Source organism: Triticum urartu, unplaced genomic scaffold, assembly GCF_003073215.2.
Source record: "Triticum urartu cultivar G1812 unplaced genomic scaffold, Tu2.1 TuUngrouped_contig_5710, whole genome shotgun sequence".
In the NCBI taxonomy this organism is placed as follows: domain Eukaryota; kingdom Viridiplantae; phylum Streptophyta; class Magnoliopsida; order Poales; family Poaceae; genus Triticum; species Triticum urartu.
In genome coordinates this window covers 1-13,076 of record NW_024116407.1, presented here as the reverse complement: position 1 = coordinate 13,076, position 13,076 = coordinate 1, and the positions used below count along the sequence as shown (strand labels likewise).

The following is a 13,076-nucleotide window of genomic DNA, read 5'->3' as shown; positions in this document are numbered from 1 at the left end:
CCCGTAGGGTCTACACACTTAAGGTTCGGTGACGCTAGGGTTGTAGAGATATTAGTATGCGGTAACCCGAAAGTTGTTCGGAGTCCCAGATGAGATCCCGGACGTCATGAGGAGTTCCGGAATGGTCCGGAGGTAAAGAATTATATATAGGAAGTGCTATTTCGGCCATCGGGACAAGTTTCGGGGTCACCGGTATTGTACCGGGACCACCGGAAGGGTCCCGGGGGTCCACCGGGTGGGGCCACCTGCCCCCGGGGCCACACGGGTTGTAGGGGTGCGGCTTGGACTGTATGGGCCAAGGGCACCAGCCCCAAGAGGCCCATGCGCCAAGAATCAAGGGAGAGGAAGAGTCCTAAAGGGGGAAGGCACCTCCGAGGTGCCTTGGGGAGGAGGGACTCCTCCCTGGCCGCACCCTTCCTTGGAGGAAGGGCAAAGGCTGCGCCCCCCTCTCCCTTGGCCCTATATATAGTGGGGGGAAGGGAGGGCAATCAAACCTAGGCCCTGGCGCCTCCCTCTCCCTCCCATGACACATCTCCCTCCTCCCGCAGCGCTTGGCGAAGCCCTGTTGGAATCCCGCTACTTCCACCACGCCGTTGTGCTGTTGGATCTCCATCAACCTCTCCTCCCCCCTTGCTGGATCAAGAAGGAGGAGACGTCGCTGCTCCGTACGTGTGTTGAACGCGGAGGTGCCGTCCGTTCGGCGCTAGGATCATCGGTGATTTGGATCACGACGAGTACGACTCCATCAACCCCGTTCTCTTGAACGCTTCTGCGCGCGATCTACAAGGGTATGTAGATCCACTCCTCCCTCGTTGCTAGATGACTCCATAGATAGGTCTTGGTGACACATAGGAAATTTTTTGAATTTATGCTACGTTACCCAACATGGCCATTAGCTCAGCTGATCCCGCGCTTGAGACATGAGGTAATGCTAATGTTGCCGCTCCCAGAAATTTGCCCTGATCGTCACGGGCGACAACTCCACAAGCTCCACTGAGGTTCTCCTCATGAAATGATGCATCAACATTCACCTTTATAACTCCCATACTTGGCTTCTTCCACACTTGATCATTCTTGCGGATGGGCTGGTTTGGAGTATTTACATGAACAAAATTGGTAGCAAGTACCCGAATTGAGATTGCTGATTGCTCTGGAGTTGGGACAGTCTCCCCCTTCGCAACTTGCCTCCTTTGCCACCATATAAACCACATGGCCATCAGGATGAGCTCGGTAGTGGGAATATCATGTGTAGTCATATGCAGGCAGATCATAATGTCCAAAGTGATAGACCCGGATCGGTCCTGCACAACTGCTCTGTCGATCTCCTCAGTTAACCCTAGTGATGACCACAGTTGCGTTGCTCTATCACATGTGAACAGACAATGTTGAATGTCTTCCAAACCAACTTTGCATGTCGGGCACTACGGGATCAAGGGTACGTTGAATTTTATCACTTAAACTGTGCGTTCAAATCTCGAACTGTTTTCACCTTGAATTCCCCGTGTCGAGATATTCAAAACTAGATTCCATGCTGACAGGGTGGCGAACTTTAAAAAATTGAATGAAAAAACCGAACCAAAAGCACGTCTTTTTTTTCCTTTCCGAAAGAGGCATGACTGTACCTCTCGCGGAAGCAAATCTGTGCATCTACGAGAAGTAAATCCACGCCTCTCATGGAAGGAAAAAGAAAAAAAACATGTTTTTTCGTTTACGAGAGGCACGGCCGTGCCTCTCGCGAAAAAAGAAGATTTTTTTTCATTTCCGAGAGGCACGTCCCGTGGATGCAAAACTATGCCTCTAGTGAAAGGAAAAAAACATATATATTTTTTACATTTCTGAGAGGCACGACCACGCTTCTCGCAGAAGCAAATCCGCGCCTCTTGTGGAAGCAAATCTTTGCCGCTCACGAAAGAAAAAAAAGGAACATTTTTTTTTTGTTTCTTAGGGGCACGACCATGCCTTTCGCGTAAACAAATCCATGCATCTCGCGAAGCAGAAAAAAAACGCGTTTCCAACCCATTTGCGGAGCTGGACCCCCCGCTCCCCAGCTTTTTTCTTTTCCTTTTTTTGACTTTTTTATTACTATTTAAATAATTCTGGATTTAAAAAAGTTTCAAAATTATAAATTGTTGTGATTTAAAAAACTGTTAAAAAATCATAAAATGTTCATGGATTCAATTTTTTTTCATGATTTAAAAAAATGTTCACATATTAAAAAATTGTTCATGAGGTTAAAAAAAGTTCATGAATTTTAACAAGCGATTTCATATTTAAACAATGTTCACAGTAGTGTAGGAAATATCCGTCAAAATAAAATTTGCACGTATTAAAAAATTATTTGTAAATTACAAAATGTTCATGATTATTTTTTTCTGAAAAATTCAAAAAATGTTTGAGAATGTATAAAAATTTTACTGAAATTTCTAAGAATGTTCATTGATTTAAAAAATATTCCTTGACTCAAAATAATGTTCAATATTTTAGAAAATGTTCGCTGATTCAAAAACTAATCCATGAATATGTTCTTTTACGATGTTAAGAAATGTTCATAAATTTGGAAAATATTCAGGTTTCCATTAAAAATTACAATTTAGAAAAAAACACGAATTTAAAATTGTTCTGAAGTAAATAAGAACCGGGAAAAATCAAGGAAAAATTTTAAAATAAAGAAAAGGGAAAACGAAAAAAAGGAGAAAAAAATGAAATGAAAAAAGAAAACCAAAAACCGAAAACCGAAAACGAAAACGAGCCAATTTGGCCGGCCGAAATGTACGCAACTGGACGTAGGGGATGCGCGCGGCGCGCCAAATAGGATGCCCGGCCATTTTCGTCCTTGCTCGTAAAAAGCACATAGGGATTACTGAATGCTTCTTAAACGGTCCGACCCATATAGCGGGGGAACACAACAGTGTGGTTTTTCCGGTTTGAGGAACATCCTAGAAGCTTCCTTCACCTGTTTTTTCTCTTTCCCTGTTTTTCCTATTTACTCGGTTTTATAGAGATTGGAGAATTTTTCCTGTCAAAGCCACAGAGTCATTACTAAAGAGATCAGAGAATGGCCAAAGTCCTTTTCTACCTGTAGCATAGAGTTTAGGAGCTCTAGATGTTGACCGCCATGCTTGGTTAGGTCAACCAAGGGATCTTTTATCTTGGAATATCATGATGATTTAAATAAAGCTTTGCGAGTTTGCCTAAAAGAAGGCTAAACCCAACATATAGATTTGAAAATTCATTAGCAAATCTTCTTGTTTCATTGTTTAACCTGTTCACCCACTGGCACAAAGGTCAAGGAAGGGCGGGGCCAAGACATGCGAGTTGGATTGAGCTCAACCCAACATTAGATGTTTATAAAGATCATTAGCAAATCATTACTATCTTTTACTGTTGATTGATGACACTGTTGCAGTGAAGATGAGCTCCAATATGCCTGCCTTGCCCTTGGTGCACCTATTTTGTCCTTGCCAATTGAGGAACTTTCTTTATCATACGATCCAACATGGACCAGGTTTCACTATCAGAATTTCTAATAACCGAACAACATAACAAAGCATCCCATCCCAGACTCCCAGTGCATATACAAACCAAAAAATAGAAGGGAGTTCGTTCTGGCGCCTATTGCTAGCAGATTACTGACAACAAAACTAGGAGTTCAAAAGGACTGTAATGGGACAACGCAAAACACCAGGAGCTACGCGCATCAACAGAGGGCACGTCATGCATGTATAAAAAATGCAGGTACAATCTACACATTCAAATTATACACCAAAACGGCATTAACAAGAATAATCCAATCTAACAACTGTGTAAGCAGCAAGAAGAGAAGCTTAAAATCCTCTACAACTACAAACAGTAAGGAGGCAAGCGGTAGTGCTCGGAAAGTATTTCTGCACAAGAGTTGAATTGCTACAGTGTGTATATATGCATCCTTTGTTCGGAAGATGCTTGCCTGTGGAACAATTGATATGCTACATGAACGATCCTTTTTTCTTAGCCAGAATCGGGCAAACACGGCGGGTTTTGTACATACAAACGATCGATGGATCTCATCCCGCCAGAAAGCAAGTAATTTGCTCAAGGTTGCAAGCAAGATGTGTATGTACATGGATGTATCACTTGGCATTGACCTTGGCCGCCGCCGCCGCCGGCCTCTTCTTCCCGAGCTTGTACCTGACCATCCTGAGGATCCTCAAGAACCAGTAGGCGCTCACCAGTTGCAAACCCGCAGCCATCGCCTGGCGAATCGGAAAATAACATCACAGAAAAGGAAATTAGTAAGCACTACATACGGAAAAAGTTGGCGTTTGAAATAGGTACGGTTTTCTTTTTTTGGCAAAAAAGAGAAAGGTGAAGTTGAGATTTGGGTTCGAGACCGATAAGGAGCGGAACGGCGGAATATTTGTTTGGTTCTTCTGGGCTTATATGGTTACAAAATACCTTGATAAGGATGGGGTAGTCTGTTGTCAAGGTCACGTAGGTGAGGTACGGTCCACCAACCATCCGTCCCACCGAAAAGGTCGCCGCAAACAGAATCTGCACGTACGCGGGGGAGAAGAGAGACATATAGTTAATTATAGCACTGTTCACAGAAGAGAGAGAGAGAGAGAGAGAGAGAGAGAGAGAGAGAGAGAGGGAGAAGAAGAGGTTGAGGTCTGTCTGTGTACATCGACGAGGAGGTTGAGGTCCGTGTCCTTGACGCCGAGCTCCTTGAGCATCTCCCTGAGGTGCAGCAGCGGGCTGGAGATCTCCGTGATGAACATGCAGGCCATCATCTCCGTGCCGCACCTCTGGTAGGCCAGGCCGGCGCCGATGCCGACGATGCTCACCAGGTGGTGCACGGTGTTGTCGAGCCGCACGTCGCCGTTGAGGTGGCAGCACGCCGCGTCGTAGATCATGTACGACAGCGTCACCGCCAGGGACTTCATCTGTTTATCGATGGACACACGTACGTACAGCGAGGAAAGAGGACGGAGTCAGTGCATGCGCGCGCGTGTATCACGGATCAGCGAGCGCAGCGGTGTGCGGTGGCGGTGGCGGTGGCGGTGCGTACCTGGCGCGGCGAGGAGGGGGCGTTGAGGGGGCAGACGGGGCACGACCACTCCTGGACGGAGAGGCAGGCCATGCAGACGGCGGCGACGGCGTGCATGGTGGAGACGGCGCGGTTGCAGAACTCGTAGGAGCGCTTCGGCATCAGCGCCCGCATCACCAGGAACGCCGTCGACCAGAAGGCCAGCCCGGTCACCACGTAGCTCAGCACGAAGTCCTCCATCGTTTCGATACGTCCCCACCCAGCGCGGCGGCGCGGAGACCTGACTTGGACGATTATATGATATAGAGGGACGATCGATTGGCGGAAGGAGGAAGAAACAACAATGGTGTCGAGCAATCGGCGACGGGAGTATATAGGGGCAGAGGGAGCGAGGAGGTCACGGAGGCAGCGTGAGTGACAGGTGCGGAGTCGGAGTAGAATACTGTTGCGATTGAGCCTTTTCGTTTAAGAGGAAGAGGTTTCAATGGGGGCGGTTGGGGACGGATACGGGTCTAACTCCAATCCGCTGGGCATATGTACCGTGTGAGAAATAATTTGATGCGCACTTAAAGCGCCGCCTGATTAATTCGTTCCTGACTCTGATGATGAGTGGCACTGTAGCACCCGTGCGGTTTGTGTTCTCCTTCTCCAAACGCAACCAGTTTTGACATGTTTCCTATGACACACCATTGTTGGAGGTGTCATCAGGATCTTATCCACGAGTATCTACAGCCGGACTACTCAAACATCCCCTGTTTATCTGGGCAGACGGTCCGGTCCATGACATGTCATAAAATCGCGGACAAAATCCTAGCCACTTCAGCCCCACATATATTCGTCCCTATTCATATCCCGGACAAAACCCTAGCCACTCCGCCCCTAAGCTCCGTTCCAACGATATCCGGCATTCTCTGACATGGCGGACAGCGGATTCGACTTAGAGATCTCCTGATCCGCCGTCTGGGACCTCGACCCATGCAGGGAAGAGGAGGAGATGGCCATCCGCATGGCTCTCCACCGCTCCCGAGAGGAGTGCGCCTAACTGCGATCGGAGTCGACCCTACAGAAATCCATTGCGTCGGCAGAAATGACACTCAGATCGGCCGAGGCTAGTGGCTCCAAGCATGTAACCGTGGCCTCACCGGACGCAGTGACCACCGTCTGGCGCCCCAACTCCGGGGTCACGGTGCAACCCCTTCGGTGGTCCCTCATCCCCGCGGCGTCGGGATCCAAGTCAGAGGTAAACACCAGCACGCGTCAGGGGCCGTCCGCTATGGACGCACGACATGCCTTCCATGCAAGGCATAGGGTCCAGGAAGCCGTGGTAGCCCTCGAGGCCAAGGAAGCAAAGGCAGAGTCACACACGACCTTGGATGAGGAAGCCCTCCGTGGTTGCATCCTCAATAAGTAGCAAAGGAGGACGACGTGCACCCTCACCAAGGAGCAAAATTGGGCGGTCCCTGCCATAGTCGGACTGCCGTCCAAAGAGGAGAACGAGGAAGCTAGTGACGGGTCAGACAACTCCAGTTGTGAGAAGATCTAGCTCGATCCATTTTGCATCTTTGACCACTACTTTTGCAACAAAGACGACAAGAGCAACAACAAGGGCAAGGGTAGCTATTGATGAACTTTCTCAATAGCTTTAGTATGTAGAACATGCCAAATTTTGGTAGTCCGATGGCATGTACGATGTAGTAGAGCATGCCAGTTTTTGACGGAGTGATGACATGCATGATGAAGTAGTTGGACGCTATGTGTGGGATCGAGATTTGTTACGTGAGTTAAGTTTACATTGCATGCGATTCTATGGATTTGAAGATTTGCTAATGAGGCACCTGGCTGTGGATGTGAACAGATGAGGGGTGACTCGTCAATAGCCGCTTACGCGCATGGGCGCGTTCGCGGATTCTTAGGGGACCAGATTAGGGCGGTTCAGGTGCAAATGCTCTAAGAAACTAAGGCCCTGTGTGAAACTTAAATTTATGCCCGAAAAGGTTTAAATGATTTTAATACCTACTCCCTTACCAGCTTTCTAGATAATTGCATCACTAAGAACATGTTTGAAACAATAAACGAAAAATGCATCCCTTGGTTATGGTTTATCTTTCCCTCTTGCATGCAATTGGTAGGGTACTCATCCCTTTAAAGCATCATCACTAAGCCCAGGTATCCACCTCCTCTTTGCCCGCACCCAGGTGGCCAATGTCGAGAAGGGGGATTTCGGTGCCTCGGCTCCGACCAATAGTTTAACTTATGTGTTTTCCTTGCAGGGGCTTAGTATGGAGACACTTCATCTTCAAGTTGGTATCCTCCTTGAGTTTGGAAGAGCTAGCTCCGACATAGATTCCATCTGTCTACTTAGGAGGCGAGGTTAGGGTTTCTCACCGTGCGTACATGCATGATGGAGATATTTGGTCTCATGTGCTTTAGATCGATTCAAGGGTTCAATGATGACATTTACGACTCTAAACGTTGGTCCATAGGGGCACATGTACAAAGAATTCATGGCCATCATCGACAAATTCAAGCTGTCTCCGACATGGGAGTGGCGACAACGGCATGCCCGTGGGGCGTCCTATCGGCGGTAGTGGTCGTTCGATGGTGCAGAATCCTTGATGTAATTTTTATCATGTTTGAGGTTTTTTTTTACTTATTATGAACCTTTATAATAGACCCGTGTCCTTTTTCACAAAAAAGATGTTTCAAAACTTTTAGTGATGAAACAACCTTTGGCGGCAAGGGAAAGGCTCATCTAGTGTGAGGTGCATTTGATCTCCTTAGGGTACTTCCCCTAGAGTTTCAAGAAATTATGAGTTCTTTTAGAACTTCAACATCCAAAAATTATAGCGACTATGAAATAATATAAATAAAAGCACTCCTACCATCTGGCCCCTCTTGCAACAATCTAGTTTTGGTTGCTTAATAAGGATGTATTTTCTTTGCCCTACCAATGAATAAGCAGGCCTAGAAAATATTAAATTGGAACATAAGAGGGTTGAACTCCCATGATAAATGATTGATAATACATAATAAAAACGAGGAAGGTTCTTGTTGTCTTACATGTTTTCAGAAACTGAAACAGAGCACATTGATTTAGATTATATCACACAATTTTGCCCTAGAAGATTTGTTTCATTTGTAATATATAACTCCTATTGCCAGATGAGGGGTTGTCCTCACTATTTGGGATGGTGTTGTTTTCTCTGGTCATAGTAGAGTTCCAGAATGAGTATGTTCTCTCTGCCCTAATGCAATCTACAAGATGTTGTAATGTTTGGACTTCAACAAATAACTATGCTCCATGTTAAGATGGCAATAAATTGGAATTAATTCTGTGTCTTTGTAATGTCTAAATTGCATATGATGTTAATTGGATCATGGTTTGTGATTTCAACCTCATAAGGAGGCCAGATGATAGGAATAAACATGGGGGGTAGTATTAATGAGATAATTCATTCTTTAGTAATTTCTCATTTTGCGCTCATTTATGTACCTCTCAAAGTCAGAAAGTACACTTCGAGCAATATGCATACCCCTCGTGAACTCCAAAAGCTTGATTGATTTTTTATTCCCTTTATCGGACAGTTAATTAATTATCCATATGCTTTGGTCTACCATGGCCATGACAACCTCTGACCATGTGCCATGTCTCATCTCAGTTGAAACTATGATGCCTAAGTCTAATATATTTAGGTTTCAAAATGCTTGGATGGAACATGATGAGTTCTTGCCATTTGTGGGTCACACTTGGAAAATTCAATTTACTATGTAGTAGCAAAGTAGTATGAAAGTAACGGTAACGGCGGCAAAAGTAACAGTAGTAGTTTTTGTAGCAATCGTAACAGTGGCAACGGAAAAGTAACTAAGCAAAGATCAATATGTGAAAAGCTCGTGGGAAATGGATCAATGATGGATAATTATGTCGGATGCGATTCCTCATGCAACAGTTATAACATAGGGTGACATAGAACTAGCTCCAGTTCATCAATGTAATGTAGGCATGTATTCCGAATATAGTCATACATGCTTATGGAAAAGAACTTGCATGACATCTTTTGTCCTACCCTTCCGTGGCAGCGGGGTCCTATTGGAAACTAAGGGATATTAAGGCCTCCTTTTAATAGAGTACCAGACCAAAGCATTAACACTTAGTTAATACATGAACTCCTCAAACTACGGTCATCACCAGGAGTGGTCCCGATTATTGTCACTTCGGGGTTTCCGGATCATAACACATAGTAGGTGACTATTGACTTGGAAGATAGGATCAAGAACTCACATATATTCATGAAAACATAATAGGTTCAGATCTGAAATCATGGCACTCGGGCCCTAGTGACAAGCATTTAAGCATAGCAAAGTCATAGCAACATCAATCTTAGAACACAATGGATACTAGGGATCAAACCCTAACAAAACTAACTCGATTACATGGTAAATCTCATCCAACCCATCACCGTCCAGCAAGCCTACGATGAGATTACTCACGCACGGCGGTGAGCATCATGAAATTGGTGATGGAGGAAGGTTGATGATGATGATGGCGACGGATTCCCCTCTCCGGGGCCCCAAACGGACTCCAGATCAGCCCTCCCGATGAAGATTAGGGCTTGGCGGCGGCTCTGTATCATAAAACAAGATGAATCCTTCTTCGTTTTTCTCTCCCTGAAAGTGAATATATGGAGTTGGGGTTGAGGTCGGTGGAGTCTCAGGGGGCCCATGAGGCAGGGGGCGCGCCCCAGGGGGGCGCCCTGCACCCTCGTGGACAGGGTGTGGGCCCCCTGATGCTGATTCTTTCGTCAGTATTTTTTATTAATTCCAAAATGTGTCTCCGTGGATTTTCAGGTCATTCCGAGAACTTTTATTTCTGCACAAAAATAACACCATGGCAATTCTGCTGAAAACATCGTCAGTCCGGATTAGTTCCATTCAAATCATGCAAGTTAGAGTCCAAAACAAGGGAAACAGTGTTTGGAAAAGTAGATACGTTGAAGACGTATCACTATGCCGACGGAACCAACATAATCACTACCAGTTTTAAAATTCTTAGGAAAACCATTAAATCTTATTCTACGAAGTTTTCTAGTATGAATGATACAAATTCAGGACATAAACATTGTCATTTCTTTCCTTGGTGCCATTGGAAACACCAGGGCTCTAACCAACTTGGAGACCACTTTTAGAAAGGACTTGAAAGGTCATCTTGTAGCTTTGCTTAAAAAACAAAAAAATGTACTAGAGACGGAGTGAAAATATTAAGTTGGTCACCCTAGGTGGTGAAAATACAATATTTCTCCATTCTAATGCTACTATTTGAAATAGAAGAAACTCCACTGCCTCCTTCACCCATGAATGGTGCTATTCACTCCAAACATGAGGACAAGGCCACTTCTAATGGTGGTTATAAGCAAAGTTTGGGACAATATTAGTCTACTATTTTGCTTTTTCTTGATGGTTATAAGCAAAGTTTGGGAAATATAATTCCACTTCTTATAATGTTGACATGTCTATAATTATTCAAAGGTTGCTTGGTATCAATATTTTGGAGAGCCCTTTCATGAAGCAGGAAATAGATGTTGTTGCTGCTGAGTTGCCAAGTAAAAAATTACCCGGATCAGGTGGTCCCAATATTAAATTCCTCAAGAAATGTTGGCATACCCTAAAAAAAAATATTTTTTTGACTTGTGTGCCCAATTTCAAAGTGGAACATCATGCCTTCAAACCATAATAACAATAACATTTAGGTCTCACATTTATTCATATCTATGGCATAATCAACTAGCAAGCAATAATAATAAATCTCAGATGACAACACTTCCTCAAAACAATCATAACATGATATAACAAGATGGTATCTTGCTAACCCTTTCTGAGACCGCAAAACATAAATGCAAAGCACCCCTGAAGATCAAGCACTGACTAGACATTGTAATTCATGGTAAAAGAGATCCAGTCACAGTCATACTTAATGTAAATTAATAGCAATGCATGCGAATGACAGCGGTGCTCTCCAACTGGTGCTTTTTAAAAAGAGGATGATGACTCAACATAAAAGTAAATAGATAGGCCCTTGGCATAGGGAAGTAGGGATTTGCAGAGGTGCCATAGCTTGAGTTTTGAAACAGAGATAAATAATATTTTGAGTGGCGTACTTTCATTGTCAACATAACAACCAAGAGATCTCGATATCATCCATTCTACATGATAACCCACAAGTATAGGGGATCGCAACAGTTTTCGAGGGTAGAGTATTCAACCCAAATTTATTGATTCGACACAAGGGGAGCCAAAGAATATTCTCAAGTATTAGCAGCTGAGTTGTCAATTCAACCACACCTGGAAACTTAATATCTGCAGCAAAGTGTTTAGTAGCAAAGTAATATGATAGTAGTGGTAACGGTAGCAAAAGGTAACGGTAGCAAAAGTAATATTTTTGGTGTTTTATAGTGATGATAACAATAGCAACGGAAAAGTAAATAAGCGAAGAACAATATATGGAAAGCTCGTAGGCAATGGATCGGTGATAGAGAATTATGCCGGATGCGGTTCATCATGTAACAGTCATAACCTAGGGTGACACAGAACTAGCTCCAGTTCATCAATGTAATGTAGGCATGTATTCCGAATATAGTCATACGTGCTTATGGAAATGAACTTGCATGCCATCTTTTGTCCTACCCTCCCATGTCAGCAGGGTCCTATTGGAAACTAAGGGATATTAAGGCCTCCTTTTAATAGAGTACCGGACCAAAGCATTAACACATAGTGAATACATGAACTCCTCAAACTACAATCATCACCGGAAGTGGTCCCGATTATTGTCACTTCGGGGTTGGGCCCTAGTGACAAGCATTAAGCATAGCAAAGTCATAGCAACATCAATCTCAGAACATAGTTTATACTTGGGATCAAACCCTAACCAAACTAACTAGATTTACCTCGATTACATGATAAATCTCATACAACCCATCACTGTCCAGCAAGCCTACGATGGAATTACTCACGCACGGCGGTGAGCATCATGAAATTGGTGATGGACGATGGTTGATGATGATGACAGCGACGAATCCCCCTCTCCGGAGCCCCGAACAGATTCCAGATCATCCCTCCCGAGAGAGTTTAGGGCTTGGCGGCGGCTCCATGTCGTAAAACGCGATGAATCCTTCTCCCTAGTTTTTTCCCCGAAAGTGAATATATGGAGTCAGGGTTGAGGTCGGTGGAGCGTCAGGGGGCCCACGAGGCAAGGGCGCGCCCAGGGGGTAGCGTGCGCCCCCACCCTCGTGGACAGGTGGAGGCCCCCCTGACATGGATCTTCCTTCTAGTATTTTTTATATATTCCAAAGTAATTCTCCGTTGATTTTTAGGTCATTCTGAGAACTTTTATTTCTGCACAAAAATAATACCATGGCAATTCTGCTGAAAACAACGTCAGTCCGGGTTAGTTCCATTCAAATCATGCAAGTTAGAGTCCAAAACAAGGGCAAAAGTGTTTGGAAAAGTAGATACGACAGAGACGTATCACTACGCACATTATAGGCGGTTCCCAAACAGAATGGTAAAGTTTATACTCCCCCACCACCAACAAACATCAATCCATGGCTTGTCCGAAACAACGGGTGCCTCCAGGAGTTTTGTGAGTGATGAGCATGGGACTGGGCATCCCGGTTACCGACCATTTTCTTGTGAGTGATGAGCGGAGTCCACTCATCGTGAGAATAACCCACCTAGAATGGAAGATATAGACAACCCTAGTTGATACATGAGCTATTCGAGCATTCAAAACAGAATTTCATTTGAAGGTTCAGAGTTTGGCACATACAAATTTACTTGGGACGGCAGGTAAATACCGCTTATAGGAAGGTATGGTGGACTCATATGAAATAACGTTGGGGTTTATGGAAGTGGATGCACAAGCAGTATTCCTGCTTAGTACAAGTCAAGGCTAGAAAGAGGCTGGGAAGCGACCAACTAGAGAGCAACAACAGTTATGAACATGCATTAAGATTAATCAACAATGAGTGCAAGCATGAGTAGGATATAAATCACCATG

At 44.6% G+C, this 13,076-nt stretch overlaps 1 protein-coding gene across 1 annotated transcript; it reads right to left on the bottom strand.

The window, feature by feature from the left end:
- Window positions 1-3,721: 3,721 nt before the first annotated feature.
- On the bottom strand, window positions 3,722-5,532 carry LOC125529588 (TLC domain-containing protein 5-like). The gene is made up of 4 exons (XM_048693995.1): window positions 5,048-5,532; window positions 4,662-4,922; window positions 4,435-4,530; window positions 3,722-4,232 (listed from the first exon to the last, which is right to left on the bottom strand). Exons 1-4 carry the CDS (start codon window positions 5,264-5,266, stop codon window positions 4,110-4,112), a joined length of 699 nt encoding a protein of 232 aa, XP_048549952.1. The 5' UTR covers window positions 5,267-5,532; the 3' UTR covers window positions 3,722-4,109.
- Window positions 5,533-13,076: the final 7,544 nt, after the last annotated feature.

Excerpts from the sequence above, each read along its gene's own strand:
- LOC125529588 (XM_048693995.1), bottom strand. The coding sequence starts at position 5,266 with ATGGAGGACTTCGTGCTGAGCTACGTGGTGACCGGGCTGGCCTTCTGG. Across the intron at positions 4,923-5,047 it reads CCCCCTCCTCGCCGCGCCAG|ATGAAGTCCCTGGCGGTGAC; the intron begins GTACGCACCGCC and ends ATCGATAAACAG. Across the intron at positions 4,233-4,434 it reads ACTACCCCATCCTTATCAAG|GCGATGGCTGCGGGTTTGCA; the intron begins GTATTTTGTAAC and ends CCGATTCGCCAG.